Source organism: Equus caballus, chromosome 16, assembly GCF_041296265.1.
Source record: "Equus caballus isolate H_3958 breed thoroughbred chromosome 16, TB-T2T, whole genome shotgun sequence".
Classification (NCBI taxonomy): Eukaryota; Metazoa; Chordata; class Mammalia; order Perissodactyla; family Equidae; genus Equus; species Equus caballus.
The window spans coordinates 77,069,742-77,088,293 of NC_091699.1; the positions used below are offsets into that span (position 1 = coordinate 77,069,742).

General features: G+C 37.6%; 2 protein-coding genes across 7 annotated transcripts in view; both read left to right on the forward strand.

Moving 5' to 3' along the window:
* The window catches only part of ANKRD28 (ankyrin repeat domain 28), a 200,663-nt gene that overhangs the window by 2,289 nt on the left and 179,822 nt on the right, over window positions 1-18,552 (forward strand). For 2 of the 6 annotated variants that reach the window (XM_070238116.1, XM_070238114.1), the window contains exon 2: window positions 11,227-11,275. The exons of the other annotated variants lie outside the window; for them this stretch is intronic. Coding sequence is in view for 1 of the 2 variants with exons in the window: in XM_070238114.1 (XP_070094215.1) it covers window positions 11,237-11,275 (39 nt within the window). In the remaining variant the exon portion in view is untranslated. The remainder of the gene's footprint in view (window positions 1-11,226; window positions 11,276-18,552) is intronic. 6 annotated transcript variants of the gene reach the window in all.
* LOC100063697 (prothymosin alpha) overlaps window positions 15,160-18,552 on the forward strand; it is a 38,021-nt gene continuing 34,628 nt past the window's right edge. The window contains exon 1 of the mRNA XM_023621281.2: window positions 15,160-15,235. Within this exon, the coding sequence (XP_023477049.2) occupies window positions 15,160-15,235 (76 nt within the window). The remainder of the gene's footprint in view (window positions 15,236-18,552) is intronic.

Genomic DNA, 18,552 nt, shown 5'->3' on the forward strand with positions numbered 1-18,552 from the left:
ATTTTAAAACTGGAAGCTACTTGACATAGCATTTAGCTCAAACCTCATTTACACTTGAGATAGGAAGTAGTAGAATCTACTTTTCTATGTTATTTCCATATTCACCTTGTATTTTGTTTTCTTCTAGCTTTGCAGATGCAATCTAATATGTAGAAACTATAATGGATAGGGGTTGTTTTTCTTTGTGGGCATAAGTGTCCGGGGGGTTCTAGATGGTTTAAAATTCAGATCAGTGAGTAGATAAAGCAATTTGTTTTCATATCCAGTCAATAATCTGAATAAGACAGCTTTCCCTCATTTTGTGCCAACACCTTATATGGGGGTAAGAAGTTACACAACTGTACTACTTTCTGTTAGTAGGTGAAAATAATTTTTAGTTGTAAATGAAATGAAAATAATTTGTTTTCAGTTTGTAGGAGTAGAAATATGAACTTTTCCCTCAACTTTGTTCACATTAAAATGTTTATAAAGCATATATCTGTAACAATTGCAGGGTTTTATTCAACAGGTGTCACTGTCAGGATTTTATCTTTGCAGTTCGTAAACTGTAATCATACTTGATTGCATTTAATAATTTTTAAATTTTATTTATTTTCCAGCTTTATTGAGATATTATGACGTATAACATGTAAGTTTAAGATGTACAACATGATGATTTGATACATGTATATATTGCCAAATGATTACCACCATTAGGTTAGTTAACACCTCTATCCCTTCATATAATTAGTTATCTTTGTGTGTGTGTGTGTATGTGTGGAGATAGCATTTAAAATCTGCTTACTTAACACTTTCAAGTATACCTATATAACACAATATTGATAACTATAGTCACCATGCTGTACATTTGATTCCCAGAACTTATTCATGTTATGGCTAGAAATCTGTTACATGATTACATTTTAATTTATCAGCAATGATTTACACTATACCCTAGTAAGAAAGGTAGACAGTCTTTGTTTAGATCAAGGGTAACTGACTCACAACTGGGAGGCTAAATGACAGCTGACATTTGGCTTCAGTATCTAGAAGACAATAGGGAGTGATGGAGATCATGGCAAATAGCAGGTATTAGTTGCTGTTCACCTCTGGGCCATTGTTGCTGTGCAGGTGTGCCTAGTTCTTTTAGAACTCTAGTTTTTTTTAAGGATCCAGAAATCCAGATTCTTATGAGAAAATCTCTTTTTATAAATGTTGGTAAGTCACTATTTACCATTGATAAAAATTGAAAGCTGTGGCTTTTAAAGAGAGACTAGTAAGGGACCAGTTTGTAACTGCTAGTTTAGATCAGCTTAAGAAAACAGTACAAAACAAGATCCCCCAAAAACAGTTTTCTTTGAGATAAAATAGCCAAAATGATCATAAAATTAAAAAAAATTGAGATATAATTTATATACCATAAAATTCACCCTTGTAAAGTGTACAATTCAGTAGTTTTTAGTATATTCACAAAGTTGTGCAACCATTACCACTATGTCCAGAACATTTTCATCATTCCGAAAGCCACTAGCAGTCACTCCCTATTTCCCCCTCCTTCTAGCAGCCACTAAGCTACTTTCTGTCTTCATAAATTTGCGTATTCTAGATATTTCGTATAAATGGAATCATATAATCTGTGGCCTTTTATGTCTGACTTCTTTCACTTAGCATAAGATTTTTAAGGTTCGTCTATGTTGGAGCATGAATCAGTTGGTTAAACTTTTATATCATGTTTTAAGAGTTTCTAAAAAAAAAAGCCCCTATACTTTCATGCCATTTTACTGCCTTCTGTAGTGTGCATATGTATAATCTGAGATGTTGTTTCTGTTTTCTGACTTTGTTTTATAACTGGAGTTAAACTTTGTTTGCAGTAGTACTAAAGGATGACAGCTTTTACATTTGGATTATTTTTGTGTAGGAGCCATCTTTTTCCTCCCTTCTGGGATAATGGTCGTTAGGTAAGGATGCTTGATATGTTGAAGCTTTTTTTTTTTTTTTTAAACAGAGTTGGCGTATATCAGTGAGTAGGTATGGGATGGAGGAGAATAACTTAACCACTGTTTTGGGTAGTTAGTAAGTTCTCAGTTGATCAAGTATCCACTAAGGGCAGAGGATTATTTGACCTTTTAGTAGGGAAAAAAAAATAGGTGATCCTTAGAAAATCATATAATTGGGCATACAGGATATATGAAATACTTGAAAACTGATACCCAGATATTCAAGTATTCTATATGGAGTGTCCCCTTGCTTTGGGTTGGAGACTGTCGGGGACACAAGAGTGCAGTAGCTACCATTTTTGCCCTTAAGAATCCTGTTGGCTAGAAAAGAAGAAAAGACACGCATAAATGCACTGTCTCTGAGGTACTTAACGTGAAAAGGTTTATAGAAGTTGAAGAAAAGTATATGGAGCATATTATTTGGAAAAGTAACTAACATATAGTTCAAAAATAAGTGTGTCTTATGTTTCCTGATTGCTTCGGATACTTTGTATAATACAGTGTAGAACTTGGAGAGCTCTATAAGAGATACAGATAATATGTTTCAGAATTCAAAAAGGATCAGATGATCTGATTGTAGGCAGAGGGTAACCCTCATGGCAAGGGAGGTATTTTAGGTTCACAGGAAGGATTTGTTGGAAGCAAATAGTTATGCAGGAAAGCAACAGGAGGGAACTATGAAGGCAAACCAGAAAAAGCGGATGGTATATCTATGTTGGAGTGGTGAGGAGACAGCCCTGATTGGTGTGTGTACTTGGAAAGCTGGCAGATAGATTAGCTAAATTAACAGTCACTGCATTATGAAGTATTTGAATACAAGGCTAAGAAGTTTGGACTTGATTGGTAGGTGATGGGAAGTCATAGCTGGGCTTTCTTAACCTAGAGTCTGTGAAGGGTTTCAGGAGGAATGTGCGTATTTGTACTTTCCTCAAGAGGATTCGTAACTTTCAGAGCCTGTGAGGGGTATCATGAAATACCCAAAAGTTAAATAACCACTACATTATAGGTTTTAGAAGAGTAGATTACGAAAGACAAGTGGGGACACCCAAGACCAGTTAGGTGGCTACTGCTGTAATTCAGAACATATGTAAAACATTTTAGTACAAGCTGAGTATATTAAGTACTAAGCAAGAGTTTGAATGGTACTAAGTATGTTTTTAAAGGATCCTCATAGCTCTATAAATGGCTCACTTATGTGTACAGTTGAGAATGTCTTATATTCATATGACAGTTGATGACTTTTGTTGCCTAGTACCACTAGGGTAAATTAAACATGAAAATGCAATTAAACATTGATTATGGTAGTAAAAATAAAGAACAGATAATCCAGAGAGTTAGATTTGGGTTTTGTTAGGTTTTTCAGCATATTATCTTATTTCCTTTTTATTTTTCTAGTCTCATGTAAAATTTATATTCAGTGAATACACTGTACCTGGGCTGAAGTGAGATGCCCCTGGAAAATGTTCTGTTCCTGGAAAAAATAGTTAAGGATTAAGTCTTTTTGTTCTGGATAATGTGTCCTATGGACAGTTCACATCAAACCAATCACACAGTAATACTTCTAATTTAAAGCAAAAACTAATAAATCTCCAGTTACTTAAACCAGTAATGTTTTAAAGTGTTGTGATACATAGTACAAAACAATTAAAGTCCTCAAGTTCTTTAGGGTTAATTTCTACACCTACTCCCCAACCTCAGTTCTTAGTTATACTATTTAGTGATTCATCCACCTTCCTTTTATGATACTGATTAGTATTCTTCTGTGTATATACCGATTGGCATACGGAGCAAAGTCTGGGTAAAATTACTACTCCCACAACTTTAGTGAGAAGTTCACTTTTGCATGGTAAATTTAAATCCAAATTCTTAATTAGTGATTTATTAATTAAATTAATTATAAATTAATTAAATTTATTATAAATTTAAAAGTATGTCTTTTCTACGCTTAAGGATTTAAGGCCACAGTTAGTATTAAAACATGCAGCATGGGACTGTTAAAATATTTAAAAAGGGAAATCAGGAAGCAGTTGCTTCTGAAACAGATACTTGTTCCAGAAGCCTAGAATGAGAGTTATTACAGTTAAGCAATACATTTAACTTTATTTCCTATTACCTAAGGTACCAAAAAGACCCCACAAACTTTATTTCTTGTAGTAGGAAGTATATAAATTAGTCTGGAGAGGTAACGTTTTCTCTTGCTTCCATTTCTGAATTAAAAGTTTGATAGCTCTTTCTTTTGTAAACAGCTTTTTTTTTTTAAATTATTTTTTTCGGATGTGCATCATATTTCGAATTCTGTATACATTACATCATGTTCACCACCGGAACACTAATTATAGTGCATCCCCTCACATGTGACCCTAATCACCCCTTTTGCCCTCTCCCTCCCCTCTTCCCCAATGGTAACCACCAGTCCAATCTCCAATGCTGTGTGTTTTGTTTTTTTGTCGTTTTTATCTTCTACTTATGAGTGAGATCATATGGTATTTGACTTTCTCCCTCTGACTTATTTCACTCAGCATAATACCCTCAAGGTCCATCCATGTTGTCACAAATGGCTGGATTTCGTCATTTCTTATGGCTGAGTAGTAGTCCATTGTGTATAAATACCACATCTTCTTTATCCATTCGTCCCTTGATGGGCACCTAGGTTGCTTCCAAGTCTTGGCTATTGTGTATAATGCCGCAGTGAACATAGGGGTGCAAGTATCTTTATGCCTTTGTGTTTTCAAGTTCTTTGGATAAATACCCAGCAGTGGAATAGCTGGATCATATAGTAGATCTATCCTTAATTTTCTGAGGATACTCCAAACTGCTTTCCGTAGTGGCTGCACCAGTTTGCACTGCCACCAGCAGTGAATAAGGGTTCCCTTCTCTCCAAACCCTCTCCAACACTTGTTGTTTCCTGTTTTGTTAATTATAGCCATTCTGACCAGAGTGAGGTGATACCTCATTGTAGTTTTGATTTGCATTTCCCTGATAGCTAATGATGTTGAGCATCTTTTCATATGCCTGTTGGCCATCCGTATATCTTCTTTGGAGAAATCTCTGTTCAGATCTTTTGCCCATTTTCTAATTGGATTGTTGGTTTTTTTGTTGTTGAGCTGTATGAGAACTTTGTATATTTTGGATATTAACCCCTTATCTGATACGTGGTTTGCAAATATCTTCTCCCAATTGTTAGGTTGTCTTTTCGTTTTGTTGATGGTTTCCTTTGCTGTGCAGAAACTTTTTAGTTTGATGTAGTCCCATTTGTTCATTTTTTCTTTTGTTTCCCTTGCCTGGTCAGACATGGGACTTGAAAATATGCTGCTCAGACCAATGTCATAGAGCATACTGCCTATGTTTTCTTCTAGAAGTCTCATGGTTTCGGGTCTTACATTCAAGTCTTTAATCCATTTTGAGTTGATTTTTGTGCATGGTGTAAGGGAATGGTCTGCTTTATTCTTTTGCATGTGGCTGTCCAGTTTTCCCAACACCATTTATTGAAGAGACTCTCCTTTCTCCATCGAATGCTCTTGGCTCCCTTGTCAAATACTAGCTGTCCATAAACGTGTGGGTTTACTTCTGGGCTCTCAATTTTGTTCCATTGATCTGTGTGTCTGTTTTTGTGCCAGTACCATGCTGTTTTGGTTACTATGGCTTTGTAGTATAATTTGAAATCAGGGAGTGTGATACCTCCAGCTTTGTTCTTTTTTCTCAGGAATCCTTTGGCTATTCGGGGTCTTTTGTTGTTCCATATAAATTTTAGGATTCTTTGTTCTATTTCTGTAAAAAATGTTGTTGGAACTTTGATAGGGATTGCATTGAATCTATAGATTGCTTTAGGAAGTATGGACATTTTAACAATGTTAATTCTTCCAATCCAAGAGCACGGAATATCTTTCCATTTCTTTGTGTCTTCTTCGATTTCTTTCAACAATGTTTTATAGTTTTCAGCGTACAGATCTTTCACCTCTTTTGTTAAGTTTATTCCTAGGTATTTTATTCTTTTTGTTGCAATTGTAAATGGGATTGTATTCTTAATTTCTCTTTCTGCTACTTTGTTGTTAGTGTATAAAAACGCAACTGATTTTTGTACATTGGTTTTGTATCCCGCAACTTGACTGTATTCCTTTATTATTTCTAAAAGTTTTTTAGTGGACTCTTTAGGGTTTTCTAGATATAAAATCATGTCGTCTGCAAAGAGTGACAGTTTCACTTCTTCTTTTCCAATTGGATCCCTTTTATTTCTTTTTCTTGCCTGATTGCTCTTGCTAGGACTTCCAATACTGTGTTAAATAAGAGTGGTGACAGTGGGCGTCCTTGTCTGGTTCCTGTTCTTAGAGAGATAGCTTTCAGTTTTTCTCCATTGAGAATGATATTTGCTGTGGGTTTGTCATATATGGCCTTTATTATGTTGAGGTATTTTCCTTCTATACCCATTTTATTTAGAGTTTTTATCATAAATGGATGCTGTATCTTGTCAAATGCTTTCTCTGCATCTATTGAGATGATCGTGTGATTTTTATTCTTCATTTTGTTAATGTGGTGTATCACGTTGATAGATTTGCGGATGTTGAACCATCCCTGCATCCCCGGAATGAAACCCACTTGATCATGATGTATGTCTTTTTAGTGTATTGTTGTATTCGATTTGCTAGTATTTTGTTGAGGATTTTTGCATTCATGTTCATCAGTGATATTGGCCTTTAATTTTCTTTTTTTGTGTTTTGCTTGTCTGGTTTTGGTATCAGGATAATGTTTGCTTCGTAGAAGGAGTTGGAAAGCCTCCCCTCCTCTTCAGTTTTTTGGAAGAGTTTGAGAAGGGTAGGTATTAAGTCTTCTTTGAGTGTTTAGTGGAATTCACCAAGGAAGCCGTCTGGTCCTGGACTTTTATTTTTTGGGAGGTTTTTAATTGCTGTTTCGATCTCCTTACTGGTGATCAGTATATTCAAATTGTCTACATCATCTTGGTCCGGTTTTGGAAGGTTGTATGTTTCTAAGAATTGATCCGTTTCTTCTAGATTACCCAATTTGTTGGCGTATAGCTTTTCATAGTATTCTCTTATTATCTTTTGTATTTCTGAGGTGTCCTTTGTAATCTCTCCTCTTTCATTTCTGATTTTATTTATTTGAGCCCTCTCTCTTTTTTTCTTGGTGAGTCTACCTAAGGGTTTGTCAATTTTGTTTATCTTTTCGAACCAGCTCTTGGTTTCATTAATTTCTTCTATTGTTTTTTTAGTCTCTATTTCGTTTATTTCTGCTCTGATTTTTATTATTTCCTTCCTTCTGTTGATTTTGGACTTTGTTTGTTGTTCTTTTTCCAGTACCTTTAGGTGCACTTTTAGATTGTCTATTTGGGATTTTTCTTCCTTGTTGAGGTAGGCCTGAATTGCTATAAACTTCCCTTGTAGAGCCGCTTTGGCTGTATCCTACAGATTTTGGCATGTCGTGTTTTCATTTTCATTTGTCTCCAAGAATTTTTTTATTTCTTCTTTGATTTCTTCATTGACCCAATCATTGTTCAGTAGCATTTTGTTCAATCTCCACATTTTTGTGGCTTTTCTGGTTTTCTTTCTGTAGTTGATTTCCAGTTTCATACCTTTGTGGTCAGAAAAGATGCATGGTATTATTTCCATCTTCTTAAATTTATTGAGACTTGTTTTGTGGCCTAATATGTGATCAATCCTTGAGAATATTCCATGGGCATTTGAAAAGAATGTGTATTCTGTGGTTTTTGGATGGAATGTTCTGTATATATCTACTAAGTCCATCTGGTCTAATATGTCCTTTAAGGCAAGTGTTTCCTTATTGATCTTCTGTTTGGATGATCTATCCATTGGTGTAAGTGGAGTGTTAAAGTCCCCTACTATTATTGTGTTCCTGTCTATTTCTCCTCTTGTGTCTGTTAATAATTGCTTTATATATTTAGGTGCTCCTATGTTGGGTGCATAGATATTTACAAGTGTTATATTTTCTTGTTGGATTGTTCCCTTTATCATTATGTAGTGCCCGTCTTTGTCTCTTATTACAGTTTTTGATTTAAAGTCTATTTTCTCTGATATAAGTATTGCTACCCCCGCTTTCTTTTCTTTGCCATTTGCATGGAATATCTTTTTCCATCCTTTCACTTTTGGTTTGTGAGTGTCTGTAGGTCTGAAGTGTGTCTCTTGTATGCAGCATATACATGGATCTTGTTTTTTTATTCTGTTGGCCACCCTATGGCATTTGATTGGAGCATTTAGTCCATTGACATTTAAAGTAGCTATTGATAAATATGTATTTATTGGCATTTTGTCACCTTTTTTTTGGGATGTTTTAGTAGTTCTTCTCAGTTCCTTTCTTTTTCTCTTGCTCTCTTCACTTGTGGTTTGATGGCTATCTTTAGTAATATGTTTGATTTCTTTTGTCTTACTTTTTTTCCTGCTTATTATAGGTTTCTGGTTTGTGGTTACCATGAGGATCCTATTTAATATACTATGCATATAACAGTCTATATTGAGTAGATAGACTCTTTAGCTTGACCTCTTTCTAAAAGGTCTACTTTTTCACTCCCCTCCTCCCACGTTATATGTTTTTCACATCATATATAGTCTTTTGTTTAGCGTGTGTCTATACATTACCTTCTTATCATTGAAATAGGTAATTTTAGTACATTTGTTTTTTAGCCTTCATATTATCTTCACAGGTAGTTGATCTGCTGCCTTTACCATATTTTTACCTTACAAGTGATTTTACTGCCTGTTTTTTCTTGTTGTTGTTTTGAGTTTTTTTTCATTTTTTTTTATTGAGTTATTGATAGGTTACAATCTTGTGAAATTTCAGTTGTACATTAATGTTTGTCAGTCATGTTGTAGGTGCACCACTTCACCCTTTGTGCCCACCCCCCACCCCACCTTTCCCCTGGTATCCACTAAACTGTTCTTGGTCCATAGTTTTAAATTCCTCATATGAGTGGAGTCATACACAGATTATCTTTCTCTTGCTGGCTTATTTCACTTAACATAATTCTCTCAAGGTCCATCCATGTTATTGCAAATGGAATGATTTTGTTCTATTCTGCAGCTGAGTAGTGTTCCATTGTATATATGTACCACATCTTCTTTATCCATTCATCTGTTGATGGGGACTTAGGTTGCTTCCACATCTTGGCTATTGTAAACAGTGCTGCAATAAACATTGGGGTGCACAGGACTTTTGGGATTGCTGACTTCAGGCTCTTTGGATAGATACCCAGTAGTGGGATGGCTGGATCGTATGGTAGTTCTATTTTTAGTTTTTTGAGGAATCTCCATACTGTTTTCCATAGTGACTGCACCAGTTTGCATTCCCACCAGCAGTGTATGAGGGTTCCTTTTTCTCCACAACCTCTCCAACATTTGTTGCTATTAGTTTTAGATATTTTTGTCATTCTAACGGGTGTAAGGTGATATCTTAGTGTAGTTTTGATTTGCATTTCCCTGGTGATCAGTGATGATGAGCATCTTTTCATGTGCCTATTGGCCATCAGTATATCTTCTTTGGAGAAATGTCTCTTCATGTCTCCAGCTCATTTTTTGATTGGGTTGTTTGATGTTTTGTGATTGAGTTGTGAGAGTTCTTTATATATTAAGGATATTAAGCCTTTGTCAGATATATGACTTGCAAATATTTTTTCCCAGTTAGTGGGTTGTTTTTTTGTTTCAATCCTGTTTTCATTTGCCTTGAAGAAGCTCTTTAATCTGATGAAGTCCCATTTGTTTATTCTTTCTATTGTTTCCCTTCTCTGAGAAGGCATGGTGTCCAAAAAGATCCTTTTAATACTGATGTCAAAGAGTGTACTGCCTACGTTTTCTTCCAGAAGCCTTATGGTTTCAGGTCTCACCTTTAGGTCTTTGATCCATTTTGAGTTTATTTTGGTGAATGGTGAAAAAGAATGGTCAATTTTCATTCTTTTACATGTGGCTTTCCAGTTTTCCCAGCACCATTTGTTGAAAAGACTTTCTTTTCTCCCTTGTATGCCCTCAGCTCCTTTGTCAAAGATAAGCTGTCCATAGATGTGTGGTTTTATTTCTGGGCTTTCAATTTTGTTCCATTGATCTGTGCACCTGTTTTTGTACCAGTACCATGCTGTTTTGATTACTGTAGCTTTGTAGTATGTTTTGAAGTCAGGGATTGTGATGCCTCCCGTTTTGTTCTTTTTTCTCAGGATTGCTTTAGCAATTTGGGGTCTTTTGTTCCCCCATATGAATTTTAGGATTCTTTGTTCTAATTCTGTAAAGAATGTCATTGGGATTCTGATTGGGATGGCGTTGAATCTGTAGATTGCTTTAGGTAGAATAGACATTTTAACTATGTTTATTCTTCCAATCCATGTACATGGAATGTCTTTCCATCTCCTTATGTCGTCATCCAGTTCTCTCAGAAAGGCCTTGTAATTTTCATTATATAAGTCCTTCACTTCCTTAGTTAAATTTACCCCAAGGTATTTTATTCTTTTTGTTGCGATGTTTTGAGTTTTTTTTGATAATTTTTTTCTTTTATCTCTATTTGTGGTCATTGCTTTCCCATTTAAATAAGTCCCTTCAGCATTTCTTGTAGAACTGGTTTCTTGGTGATAAACTCCTTTAATTTTTGCTTGTCTGGGAAGCTCTTTATCTCTCCTTCCATTCTGAATGACAGCCTTGATGGATAGAGTATTCTTGGTTGTAGGTTTTTTCCTTTTAGCACTTCAAATCTGTCGTGCCATTCTATTCTCCACCTGTAGGGTCTTGACTGAGAAGTCCGCTGACAGCCTGATCGGCTTCCCTTTATATGTCACTTGTGGCCTTTCTCTTGCTGCTTTTAGGATTCTCTCTTTGTCTTTAATTTTAGACATTTTGATTATAATATGACTTGGTGTGGGCCTCTTTGGGCTTCTCTTGTTTGGAGCTCTCTGTGCTTCCTGAACTTGGATGTCTGTTTCCTTCCTCAGGTGAGGAAAATTTTCCTCTGTTATTTCGACAAATAAATTTTCTGCCCCTTTGTCTCTCCCTTCTCCCTCTGGGACCCCTATAATCCGAATGTTAGCACACTTGATATTGTCCCAGAGTTCCCTTACACTGTTCTCATTCTGTCTAATTCTTTTTTCTCTTTTCTGTTCTGTTTGGGTGATTTCCTCTAATCTTTCATCTAGCTCGCTGATCTGTTCTTCTGCTTCCTCTACTCTGCTATTGAGTCCCTCTAGTGAATTTCTCATTTCGAGTATTGTATTCTTCATTTCTGATTGGTTCTTTTTTATATCTTCCAGTTCTTTGCTGATGTGCTCACTGTGTTCATCCATTCTTCTCTGCATATCGGTGAGCATCCTCATTATATTTTGTTTGAATTCTTTGTCAAGGAAGTCTCTAGATTCTGTTTCACTTAGTTCTTTTTCTGGTGTTTTGTAGTGTTCCCTTGCTTGGAAAGTATTCCTTTGCCTCCTCATTATGCCTCTTTCTCTGTGCTATTTTCTTTGTACTAGGTGAGTCGGCTGTGTCTCCTGATCTTGGAGAAGTGGCCTTATTATGTATGAGATGCCTTATGAAGCCCAGCAGTGTGCTTCCCTCTCATCATCAGACCATAAGAACCAGGAGTGACCCCTTTGTGGGCAACCTGTGTTCTTCTTCTATGGCAGGGTTGCTCCCACTGCAGGTACCCAGGGAATCTGATCTTTCCTTCCCTGGCCAGCTGTTTGTAAATCCGGTTTGGAGGGGCCTCAGCACTGTTGGCTACAAAGTCTATTAGCACACTCTTATTGCGATTGTCCTCTTAATTGGGTTGGTACCCAGTGTAGCTGGTTGCTAGGCTCAGGGGCGTACAGTTGTGATAGGCCTGAGGCCAACAAGGCTGTTGTCAGTTCTCTTAGGCGTGCAGCTGAGTGGGGCTAGCCCTTGGCCTGGAGGCACTCAGTTGTTTCAGGCTTTGGAAGGTGGGGCTGATCCTTTTTATGGCTATTTGTGAAGCACAAGTCTTCTGCCACTGATAAGCCTCACCCCCCCACTGGACCACATACACTGTCAACACAGTCCTGCTCCGTGCACACTTCTCAACCCCCTGGAATGTACCCTAGTGCCACACTGCAGAGGCCCCCACGTCTGCCCCAATGCCCCCCACAGTTCACCTGGTCCTCACGCAAGCCCTGCCCCACAGAGGCAGACACCCTTGCCTGCCTGTAGAGGATCAAGGCACTCAGTCAATGCAGGCTGAAAAGTAGCCTGAGGGCTTGCTGCTAGGTGGGGCCAGTCCCTATGGCAGGTTGCCTGCCCTGGCTGAACTGGATTAAATCTGTGCTCTAGTGGGTGTGGCAGACCCCTGGGCTAACAGCCCAAGGGATGCACCTCAGTGGCCCCTACCGGTGTCGTATCAGCACGCCTGGACCAGCTCAGAACAACGGCCCCCACCAATGTCTCAGTCTCCGGAGAGGATCCTCCTCTCACCAAGATGCCCCCAGAGCCCACCAGGTGAGTCTTGTTTCACCAAAGGACAGTCAGCCTTCTCTCTGGTGATTTTAGGTTGCTGCAATGAGTGAGTTTGTGGATGGGCTGTTTAAGACCTGGATCATTTTGGCTTTCGGCCAATAGCTATTCTGGGGTGTCCTCGCTGCAGTTAATAGCCAACAAAGCCAGACAGTAAGACCCCCCTGTCAGTTGGGCTGAGTCCGAAGGATGTTTATAGCAGTATTGCCCCCGCTCTGGACCTCACTCCTTCAGGGAGGGTTTGTACCTTTGGTTGGCTCCTGCCTCGCCAGCTGAGAAGCTCCCCTGCTCCCAAAGGTGGCTTTTTCCCTCTCCTACCAGAGTTACTGCCTCTTCTGCTTTCGTCAGGACTGTCCCTTGTCCTTGGGGTTCTTTTTATACAGTTTTCAGTTTTTAATCCAGGGTGATTCTTCCCAAAATTGTTGTAACCTGGTTGTGTTTGTGGGAGGAGGCGAGTTCAACGTCTGCTCACAGTGCCATCTTGACGAGATCACAGCCCAAACAGCTTTACTGATATAATTCACACACCAATTTAAATTGTACAGCTCAATGATTTTTAGTATATTCACAGAGCTGTATAAGTATCACCATGATTGATTTAGAACATTTTATCATGCCAAAAAGAAATCTCTTACCCCAAACCTGTCACTTCCCCAAACCCCCATCTTCCCCAGCCCTAAACTACTACTGTATTTATTTTCTGTCTCTATATATTTGCCTATTTCACTTAGCGTTTTCAAGGCTCATCCATGTTGTAACATGTATCAATATTTTTTTATTGCTGAGTGATATAATACTCCATTTTATCATATAGCACATTTTATTTATCCACTTAACAGGTGATGGACATTAGGGTTATTTCTGTTTTTGGCTAGTGTGAATAATGTTGCTATGAACATCTGTGTACAAGTTTTGTATGGACATAAGTTTTCGTTTGTCTTGCATATATACTTAGGAGTAGACCAGCTGGGTCATATGGTAGCTCTGTATTTAGCTTTTAAGGAGCTGCCAGTCCGTTTTCCAGAGTGGCTTCACCGTTTTGCATTTTCACCAGCAGTGTATGAGAGTTCCAATTTCGCCACATCCTCAATAACACTTATTATTATCTTTTGTTATTATTCTAGCCATGTTAGTATGTGTGAAGTGGTATCTCCTTATGGTTTGATTTGCATTTCCCTGATGGCTAATGATGAGCATCTTTTCAACAGATCCTTTTTGTCTTTTTATTATTGTGTTGTAGGAGTACTTTATATATTTTAGATACAAGTATCTCATCAGATATATGATTTGCAAAAAATTTCTCCCATACTGTAGTTTGTCTTTCTGCTTTCTTGGCGGTATTCTTTAAAGCACAAAAGCTTTCATTTATGGAGTTCTGTTTATCAGTGACTCCTAGAGTTTTGACTAGAAGTCCTAAGCGGACAGGGCATGCAAGAAGAGGAACTGGTTTGAGGGTAAGATGAATTCAGTTCTGTATCTACTGAGGTCCTAGTGGGACATTTAAATGGAGAAGTGTTGTTATAGTAGGCAGTTAAATATGAGGCTGGGCTCAGAGAAAAGTGTTTTCAGTGGTAATTGAAGTGTATGAAGTCACTCAAGGAATGAGAAGAACTCACGGCCAAGGAGTATTGTGGAGAATATGGAATGAGTGGAGGAAAGGAAGCCTGAGAAACAGCTACCAGAGTTGGGAAGAGAGCCATGAGAGACTGCTGTCTCAGGCCAAAGGAGCGAAGAATTTCCCAAGTTGCACCTTAGACACAAAAGCTTAATTTTTTCATCACCTTTTAGCTTTTTTTTTATCCAGCACATTGTTTTAAACATTTTCATGGAAATGTTTTTCCTATTTGTCCCAAGCTCTTTACTTCCTAAGCCAGTAATTCTTAATTTGGTCATACATCAGAATAATTTGGCCAGCCTAAATACAGATTTTTGGGGTCCTGTTAGACTTTCTGAATGAGGATCATCTGGGATAATGCCCCAGAATCTGTATTTTAAAACCTCTTGTGGTAAAGACTGGCTTGCTCTTCACCAAGCTTGTTTCCATTTCTCTTGGATCTCAACTAACTTACATTTACCGGCCCCCTCTTGTGTTTGGGAATGACCATATGATAGAGATATGGCCATAGAAAATTAAGCAGAAGTGTTGAGTGTTTCTTCAGCCCTGGCAAATAGAGACCTCCCTATGAACGATCCTCTCTTTTCTCTACCTGCTGGCTGGGTATTGTCTGCCAGAGCAGCTTTGGAAATGATGGATCCAAGAGGGCTGAACTTCTGTCAGCTTGGGTCATCTCCAGCCTCTTCATGCTCCGAGCTGATCATTAACATGGAGTTTTGGACTTAATGTAAGAATGAAATAAAAATAAACTATTACGTTATGCCAGTTATGGGATTTATGTGTTACAACATCCACTGTTACTTTAGTCAATATAACTACTTAGATTATTAACCGAATTCTAATTTGGGTATCATTGTCCTTAGTTTGTACTATTTTGTGTTTTTAAACTCATTCATATGGTAGGTTAATCTTCAACTGTTGACTTCTAGAACTTATACAGTATATAAATACTGTGTTTTCTTTGTAATAATTTTCATGGAAATGGTTATAATTAATATGCTGATTGTTTTATTAGATAATAACCATTTGTATGCCTACTACCTGCTGGTCCTTGATACTGGGGATCCATTTATGTGTAAAACAGGGTCTCTGCCTTCTAGTATGGGATAAGATGGAATTAGCTAAGGGCAATTATTTTACCGATGCTTCGAGAGCATCAAGGGAGAAATGGCTAATTGAACGCAACGGTAAAGTTGGGGGTCCTTCTTGAAGTTTATTTTAATGGGATTTTATTTACCCATGTTTCTCCTGTAATGTTCTCTCTCATCTTTAGTAGACAAGAGCCATACATAGTCTGTATAAAATATCGTTTTAGAGGAGCAAAAACTACAAGTACATTTTTGGTAGATTTGTGTTACATGGGAGTATTTTGTTTGTATATATTTTTTTAATGTCTACCACTAAGAAAGAATCAAGTACTTTATTTAGGAGATTTGCAAATCTTAGTCTTGGTGCAGATTATATTGTTAAACTTTTCCTGCAGTTAACTAAAGTGTGTTTGTTTTTTTTTTTTAAGAAATATCTTATTGATTGCATTTCCTTTTCCCTCTTTTCCTTTTGAGGGAACTTTCGAATTAGAAATAGTGAAAGTCAGAAAGGACCTACTTATTGTCTTTAGTATTATGTTCTTATTAGTGTAAATTAATTAGGATAGAATCAGATAATTCAAACAGGATTTTGAAAGATTTTATATATCTGTGTGTGCGTGTATATGTAGATGGGTAAACAAGAGGCTTCTATATTGGAAACTTCTCTGAATGGTGAGAGGTTTCCTGCACTTTTTGAAAGCTTACATGCTAGGCAGTTTGTAGTTCTAGAGTGTCAGACAGAGTCATGCCAAGAGTGAGAAGAGTGTCCCTGGGAGAACTGTAAACAGCTAGGCAAGTGACAACCACATTCTGGAAAAATGGAGTTAGTTGGATTTAGAGGATTAACAACAGCTGACTTTTAAGGGATGTAAAAGCAAACTACAGCATCAAGGGTGAGCAGTGGAGTTGAAAACCAGGAGAATAGATCAGACCAGCAAGTGTAGTATGAGTCAGGTAGATCCAGTAAGTAGCCTAATCCAAGGTATAGGCAGGTAGTTAGAAACTAGTGTATCTGTGAGAGCTTGAATGGCTCAAATAAGAGATGTCTGGAATCAAGAGACTTCAATACATGAGGACACAGGGCTGTAACCTTTCAGACATTCTTATTTGATATTATAGCAGGGACAATGAGAGGGAAGCCTGTTGGCGTATTTCCCAATTTAGAAACTAGTCAAGAGGTGTAAATGAGATATAATACTGATGTACGTAGAAATGTACTGGAAGATTGTGTATATGTTAAATAATTATTAATCTACTCATTTAACAATGAGTGACCTTGTTATTCTAAAGAAACTTATTCTAAAATATTTTTGTTTTAAATACAGTCTCTTAATAAAACATTATTTTTCAGCTTATCTTTTATCATAAGGCTAAATTTCTGTATATCACCTTCACTCAAATTTAGATGTACTGACTGGTTAACTATTACAGATAGTCCAATAATACCTGGATTATTTTGCATGCCCTCGTGCATCATTGGTTTTAGACCCTCCTATGTTTTGGCTATTGAATTAGTGCTTTTGAAATGTCAGTAATCAACCTGTTTGTATTTTCTTTAACTCACTAGTGATGTTGCACCTTTTAAGGCTTCCAGATTCTTTTATAAAGTCAAATGAACTCCTTACTTGCTCACCTTCAAGTTTCCTCAGTATCTTGGAGCCACAGGTTTGAACTTGGAATTTCTTTTCTCTGACTGCAGTGTCTTTCATTGTTGGTTCTCCCACTTCTTCACCCCTGGGTAACCTGAGTTTGCTGTGTTGGAACGTAGTTCACCTAGTCTGCTAGGTTCGCTTTGGCCACACACTGACCTCTTGAGAAGCCTTAAATTCCTGATTTGAGCAGTATTGGTTAGAGTTGTGTTTTCTGAAGTGTGGGACAGCTTTTACTACTAGTGTGTTTCTTGAGATTTAATGTGGGTGACCTGTCTACTTTGATTACCAGATCTTAACTGACACTTCCTTGCTTCTAAGCCCAGACTCGAGAATAGCCTGGTATCCTGCTTCATCTCACTTTCCTCTGGCCTATTTGGGGGTCTCCCACCTCACCCCATTGCAACCTTTCATATTAACCATTCTGTAGGTTTGTTCTTCGTTTTATCCTCTTCAACACCCATCCCTCCTCCAAATATCACCCCATCCCTACCCATCTTCCGCTTTCATTTCTGCTTTTCTACCTCACCCTCCTTTCTTTTAGTCCTTTTGGCCCAGCCTCTTGAACCTCAACGCCTAATTTATACACACCTTCAGTCTCTTCCCCTTCATCTCAGTCTTCTGTCTCTTGCGACTTGTCCATTCTTTCCCTTCCCACGCTTTATCAGGCTGTACCCTTTTCTCACCAAGCCTTGTTTCTCAGTGGGAGCTTTACCTGCACTTCCTCCCCTTGGTGCTGTTGTCAGTCTTATATCCTTATCCTCTACCTTTTCTACTCCTGTCCTTAGTCCCAGTATTACCCTGTCAGGTTATAGCTCCATTCTTTCCTGTGGCTTTGTCAGGCAAGAGAAGCAAACGACTTAAAGAAAAATGTTAAGTAAATAATAGTGGATGTCATACATGGATATGGCAAACAATGATTACAGTCTTAATTGAATTTCTAAAATGACAGAGTACTTGCTTTAATTCTGGCTCATTTATTTATCACCTCTGTGACTTTGGGCAAGTTATTTCACTTGAGTATCCTCACCTAGAAAAGGGAAGTAAATTCTATCTCCCAGAATTGTTGAATTAAATGAGTGTGTAAAACCCCTGGCACATAGTTGGCGCTTGTTAAATGGTAGCTACTATTGTGTTGAAAAGGACTTTGACTTGAGAAATTTGTGCAGCTCTGCTACTTTCTTACCGTGTCCTTGGGCGAAGAAACTAAATCTGAGCCTGAATTTGTTTTTTTAGCGTCTTCATTGAGATATATAATTCACATACCACAAAATCTACCCATTTAAAGTGTACAGTTTTATGGGGTTTTTTAAGTAAATTCACAGGGATGTGCAACCATCACCACAATCTAATTTTGGAACGTTTTTATCACCTCAAAAAGAAGCCCCGTACCCACTAGCAGTCACTTGCATTCCTCCTAACCTCCCCTCCTTTCCCTCAGCCCTAGGCAGCCACTAATTTACTTTCTGTCTCTAATACATTTGCCTATTCTGGACACTTCATATAAATGGCATTGTGTAATATGTAGTCTTTTGTGACTGGCTTTTTTACTTATAAGGTTTTCAGAGTTCACTCATATTGTAGCATGTATTAGAACTTTATTTTATTCCTGGAAAATATTCCATTTCATGGATATACCATGTTTGGTTTATCCATTCATCGCATGATGGATATCAGATTGTTTCCACTTTCTGAATATTTTTAATCTGTAAAATGGGCATGGCAGTGTCTTCATTGGATTGTGGGAATTTTGATAAAGCGTCTAAT